The sequence below is a fragment of the Corylus avellana genome, chromosome ca3, assembly GCF_901000735.1.
Source record: "Corylus avellana chromosome ca3, CavTom2PMs-1.0".
Taxonomy (NCBI): domain Eukaryota; kingdom Viridiplantae; phylum Streptophyta; class Magnoliopsida; order Fagales; family Betulaceae; genus Corylus; species Corylus avellana.
This window is the reverse complement of record NC_081543.1, coordinates 11,761,042-11,767,041: the sequence shown is the minus strand read 5'-3', so window position 1 is coordinate 11,767,041 and position 6,000 is coordinate 11,761,042. Positions and strand designations below refer to the sequence as shown.

General features: G+C 37.4%; 1 protein-coding gene across 1 annotated transcript; it reads left to right on the top strand.

Annotated features, from left to right (window-relative positions):
* The first annotated feature begins 573 nt into the window (after positions 1-573).
* On the top strand, positions 574-4,735 carry LOC132174751 (protein IWS1 homolog 1-like). Its single transcript, XM_059586412.1, has 11 exons — positions 574-676; positions 771-1,251; positions 1,990-2,109; positions 2,234-2,454; positions 2,548-2,677; positions 2,778-2,840; positions 2,933-3,010; positions 3,487-3,578; positions 3,676-3,741; positions 3,849-4,002; positions 4,268-4,735. Exons 1-11 carry the CDS (start codon positions 657-659, stop codon positions 4,364-4,366), a joined length of 1,524 nt encoding a protein of 507 aa, XP_059442395.1. The 5' UTR covers positions 574-656; the 3' UTR covers positions 4,367-4,735.
* The last annotated feature ends 1,265 nt before the right edge of the window (positions 4,736-6,000 follow it).

The window sequence follows — 6,000 nt, the reverse complement described above, 5'->3', positions numbered from 1 at the left end:
CCTGCCTAGAACTAATAAGCTTGAGGATTGAATACTCATGGTTGGGTTGGCAAAACAGATACCTGGCAAATAAACAGATATCTGTTTATTCTATGCATATAACTATTCTTTATGATGTTTAGATGAACCTTATTATAAAAAAACATGCAAATGATAAATGGGTCGTAAACAGGTCATAGCAGGTACCTGTTGCTAGCCCTAGTTTTAGGGCTTAGGGTTTTACCAGATGGGATTTTTATTTTATTTTATATATGAACCATGCCCTTCAATTTGTTTTATTTTATATATTAAAAAAATTACAAAGGACACATATTGCAATAAGTTTTTTTTCAATTTTATACGTTCATTGGATGAAACATGGTCCAAGACACGGAGGAAAAAAAGGAACAAAAAAAAAAAAAAAAAAGATGTCTGGTGATGATGATGTGGCATCTTTTGAGCCTTTAGATCTTTTTCTTGTACACATGGCTCTCACTAACAAATTCGATATATCTTTAGATGAGAGGGCTAAATAAGTAATTTTTTACTTTCTTTTTACCCTTCCGAACTCAAGACCAGCTACATATACACCGATATATCGATTGCAACTTGCAAGTCGAGCAAATCTCTCGATCTGTGTTTCATATTTTTTTTCTTCAACGTTCAAACAATCGCCGATGGGTTTCGAAAACGATCCGTACGTCTCCGGGTTTCGGAAAATTAGGGTTTGGTTACCTCCATGCATTTCTCTTTTCACGCTCTTGATTTGCAGGGTTTGATTTGTTTTTCAGGTTCCGCGACGAGGATGGGGAGCCGTTGATGGACTACGACGGCGTACAGTCCGATAGGGAGCAGTCGCCAGAGCCGCGGCAGGGATTTTTGGAGGACGACGAGGATGAGGGCGAGTGGCAGCGAGAGCGGTCGGAGACGCCTGTTTATGACGCGGAGGCATCGTCGATGAAAGCGAAGCCCAGGAAGCGGCTGATCAAGAAGGGCGATCCTGTCTCGGCGAAGGAGATTGTGACTCCGAGCCTGGTGGATGAGGACGAGGACGAGGACGAGGAGGATTTTGAGAGAAATTCGAAGAAGTGGAAGGAGGGTAAGAGCGGTGGGAAGAAGGAGAAGAGGCATAAGGGGGAGAAGAGAGGGTTTTCTTCTGTGGGGAAGAGCGATTATGGTAGGTCCTCCAAGAGAGGAGGGTTTTCTTCTGGGAAGGATCGAGATGGTGAGGTCAAGGAGATGTGGGACACCATTGCCGGTGGCGATTCTGAGGTATAATCAAAATTGTTGGGCTTTCCTTTTTGTTTTATTACTTTTTTTCAATTAAATTTGTTGTTCTTGAACAAAGAAGCTCCGATTTCTGATGAATTCAACGTGGGTATTGAGGTTGTGTTTACAAAAGAAAATGCTACGTTTAATTGCTTGCTGCTTATCCAAGAACAACTGGTTACGGAAGGAAAACATGATTATTTGATGCTTAGATAACTTTTTGATGAATTGTGAGGGTTTTATGTCATTCTCTGTTCCCTTTCAGTGATGCTAGTTTTTAGGTGAACACACCTGTTTAAAGTATCATATCTTATGTTCTCATTGTGTTTGAGCTATCACATATCTTATGTACTCATTTGATTTAGTGAACTTGTGAACTTGGGGGTTAAATCTGCTATATCTGATTAGTTGTGAAGGTGTTCCTCGCATTCAGATATATTTTGTGGTCTGTCTGAACATTTGAGCGTGGTTGTCCATAGAATAAATAGATTATAGAAAGCCAAACATTTTCTTATGTACTTTAGGAAATTTACTTTATGATAGATTATAGAAAGCCAAACCTTTTCTTATGTACTTTAGGAAATTTACTTTATGACTTCAGTAGTTTCATGAATCTTGGGGCCTTAAAACTTGGTTCATCATAGATAGCCATGAAACCATTGATTCTACATCACTTATTATCTATGTTTTTGGTTTTCTAGTTAAAATTTTCTAATTTGTTCCCTCTCTTGAATGAATTAGGATGATCATGAGGGTGTCAGGACTATGGACGATGATAACTTCATAGATGACACTGGTGTGGATCCTGCTGTTGGGTATGGAAATGCCGATGAGCCACATTCTCCTGGTGAAGCTCCTCAGGTTAATACTTTATCTTTTCTCTATAGTGCTGATAATGTAATGCTATTGTTTGCTATTGATTGCTTGATTTTGTGTATGGATGGTTCTTGATGCCATTTTTGGTTTATCATTTGGATGTTTCTAGGCTGAGGAGGGTGACGAAGATGATGAAATTGACCAGCTCTTCAAGTCGGGTAAGAAAAAAAAGAAGAATGAGAGAAACCCAGCAGAAATAGCATTGCTAGTTGAGAACGTCATGGCCGAGCTTGAGGTCACAGCAGAAGAGGATGCAGACCTTAATAGACAGGGGAAGCCTGCTGTTAATAAACTCAAAAAACTGCCTCTTCTGACAGAGGTCCTTTCAAAGTAAGTTGTCTGCCATCAGTTTTTATGGGCATTCTTGTCTTTGCATAGCATTCATAATTCTTATATTCTTTGGGTCAACTGCTCTTGGTGCAGGAAGCAGCTCCAGCAAGAATTTCTAGATCATGGAGTCTTAAATTTATTGAAGAATTGGCTGGAACCTCTTCCAGATGGAAGCTTACCAAACATCAATATCCGTGCGGCCATCTTGAAGATTTTGACTGATGTATAGTCAGAGTTCCCTGCATATGTTAATCTATGATATATAGTAGTAGTTTTTTATGGACTATATATGGCTCCTAAAATGCTCTGCTTCTATTGTGCAGTTTCCGATCGATCTAGAGATGTATGATAGAAAAGAACAACTGAAGAAGAGTGGTATTGGAAAGGTTAGTAATTGCGTTGTGAGAATCAATTCATAATTTTTGCAACTTCGATATAGAAGGAATAAATTTGACTGATTTGCTATTTTGTTGGGCAGGTCATTATGTTTTTATCCAAATCTGATGAGGAAACCACATCCAACAGAAAACTTGCAAAGGATTTGGTCGATAAATGGGTAATGTGACACATGCTTATAAGTCTTCATACGTATATAAGATTCTTGTACTGCCTGTACTTTTGTTATCTATGGGAAAGCGGTGGGCATTCATTTGGTTGAAAATGGTAGTATTAAAGGTGGAAATTGATGGTGGATATGCTTCTTCTCTGTTCAAGAATCATGCTGTGGTCATACATTTTCCTTTAATCATGATAACGTTCCACTTGAAACGATCAAACAGTTTTGTTTTTGCTGTGCTCTACTGGTATATGATCACACAATTGGTTGTTTGCAAGTTTTCCTGTTTCTATTGCAAAATACTGATTCTTAAGTCTTTGGTCAGTGGCCGCATTTTTGTTTGACTTGTACAGTATTTTTACTTGTAGCCATTTTCTTTTCTTTTTGGAATGATCCTCAAAGATCCGTACGTGGGTTTCCTATTAAATTCAGTGGTACTGAAATGTTTTTTGGTCATTGTGAACTTTTGATTGCAGAGTCGACCGATATTTAATAAAAGTACAAGGTTTGAGGAAATGAGAAATGCTGATGACGAGAGGGCTCCCTACCGAAGGCCATCTGTTAAAAAGTACTGCTTGTGATGTGTTATGCATATTTGTCCAAATCATTGCTGCCAAACTTTGTGTATTATTTGATCTATTTTTTTTTTTTTCAATTTTTTGTAGGCCAGCGAATAAAGCTGCTGGGATGGAATCCAGAGATGGTGATCTTGATTTAGATGAATTTTCACGGTAAGTTGTGATAACAGATATATGCTTGTTCCTGGGCTCATTTATTTTCAGTGAACCTTTTCCCAACACCATATCATATTAAACGTTAAGTTTTTACTATAATGCAGGGAACGCAAGTCTAGCCAATCATCATCCAGGCAGCATGCTACAAGGCCGGAAGCAACGCCATTAGATTTCTTGGTGCGCCCACAATCTAAGATTGATCCAGATGAAATAAGAGCCCGCGCGAAACAAGTTGTACAAGATCAGCGTCGTTTGAAGGTTTGTTTTCTTTTGGTGAAAAGTTAGATATTAAAAATAAGTGAAAATACACTAAGACAATAACTTTTAAGTCAGTTTGAGTATAGTGATACATATGATTCACTCCAATTTGGATGCATACTGAGTTACTTTTGTTCATTTATCCTATCTGGAAGAAACAATAGTGTTTCAAAGCTTTGGGGGAAATCACATTTATTTATTAATCTCAATGCTCAACCAATCAATGTTGTAACTTCTAAACCTAAATGTGACTTGTTTATGGCAGATGAATAAGAAGTTGCAGCAGTTGAAGGCCCCAAAAAAGAAGCAGCTTCAAGCCACAAAGCTTAGTGTGGAGGGTCGTGGCATGGTCAAATATTTGTAATGTCAGAATTCACTTTCATTTGCTAGTGAAGGTTGTCATGGGCGTAGGACAAGCCACAAAGAACCTTGGGAAGGAGGTTTAACTAGCAACAGCTTCTTCAAATGCCTGAGGTCTCTCTGTTTTCTTCTTGGATTCAAAGCCCAGCCCAATGGGAGGGATGGTCGGGCGGGAATAATTTAAAGTCCTATCCAGTTTATTGGTGTATATTTGATTGGCAAAGAGTGCAGCCTTACATGCTCGTGCTCAGTGTATTTTGTAAAATCGAGCAGTGAGACTTTTGTGTGCTAACTGCTAGACTGCAATGTTTACCTTAAACAATTTATATATAATATTTTTTTTTCCCATCAAGGAAAAAAACATGTTATCATTTGTGAACAAGATTTGTAACCGACGCACCATTGAAGTATTATTTTAGCTAACATCCTAAAATGTTATGAAAAATCTTAATTATTATTTTTGAAAGGGACATTCACGTACGATCCCTTTCCACTTCGAGTTGTCCATTTTTTGTGATTCTATGCACATTTACGTCTTATTGGGAAAAATTATTGTTAAGTCTTTCATTGTCATTCAATTCTAGGGTTTAATCGTTTAATTTGAGCTATTATCATCTGGTTTAGTTATGAAGCTCAGGGTTTTTTTTTTTGGTGGGGGGTTAAATTAGGTTAATTTAGTGCTCAGACTGAATCAAATGCCAGTATTTGAAACCATTGGTTTTTGTTTTGTATATTTTAGTTTGATTTTCAATTCTTACACCGCTGGATTAATCGTTGTGTATATATCTTCTTAAAAATCATTTTATATTGTATGCCAATAAGAAGAAATTGTTTCATTTATCAAAATTTCGCAAAATTTCGCAGCTTCCAGGACTTCCAAAGATCTTGGGATTATTCAATTCAGGGGTGTCGGATTTTTCCCAAACTGACATTGTACCTTTAAGATAGGGTTCCCAATTGGCAGAATTTACGATGCCACCGTTCATGTCAACCTCGAAGGCACTTGTGTCCTTCATGTTCCGGAAAAATGGTTTCAGACATTCTATTAGGTCCCTCAAGAACAGTTGGCGGTTGCAGAAATTTGATCAGACATTCTATTTTGTAAGAAGTTTTACTTCATCTATGTGATGTGTAAGTCCTTTTAGTTCACGAGTTTAATTAAAGTATTCAGATTACGATGAGGTAGCGGTTCTGTGTTTTTTGAATTTTCTTTTTGATGTACGTAACACATAAATATTTTGACACGGGGGCCTTAAAAGATATATTAATGGATGATCTTAGTGAGTAAAGTACGACTTTTAAAACCATAAGTTGAGATGTGGGTAAAATATGATTAAGCTTACTTATTTCTACTTCTAACCTGCTTACTACTTTATATTTTTAGTTGTTATAACCTGCTTACTACTTGAATGTCTGTGAGGCTTGAGGTGGTGTGTTGGAGTGTTAAATAGACGTAGGTTAGTTCTCTATATTTGCATTTGTTTAAGTGGGCGTTTACCATGATTTGGTTCTTTACATCCTTGGTCATGAAAACTGGTTTTGACTTTCATATGGTTCTTTTGTGGTTCCATTGATGAATTTATTATTTATTCTGTTTTGTATTCAGACAACTGCAAAGGATAGTGCCCTGTTTGACCA

What these genes read in the sequence shown, in the direction of transcription:
- LOC132174751 (XM_059586412.1), top strand. Translation starts at nt 657, where the DNA reads ATGGGTTTCGAAAACGATCC. An exon ending in TCTTGAAGATTTTGACTGAT is followed by an intron (nt 2,678 to 2,777) that starts GTATAGTCAGAG and finishes TCTATTGTGCAG; the next exon opens with TTTCCGATCGATCTAGAGAT. An exon ending in CGAAGGCCATCTGTTAAAAA is followed by an intron (nt 3,579 to 3,675) that starts GTACTGCTTGTG and finishes AATTTTTTGTAG; the next exon opens with GCCAGCGAATAAAGCTGCTG.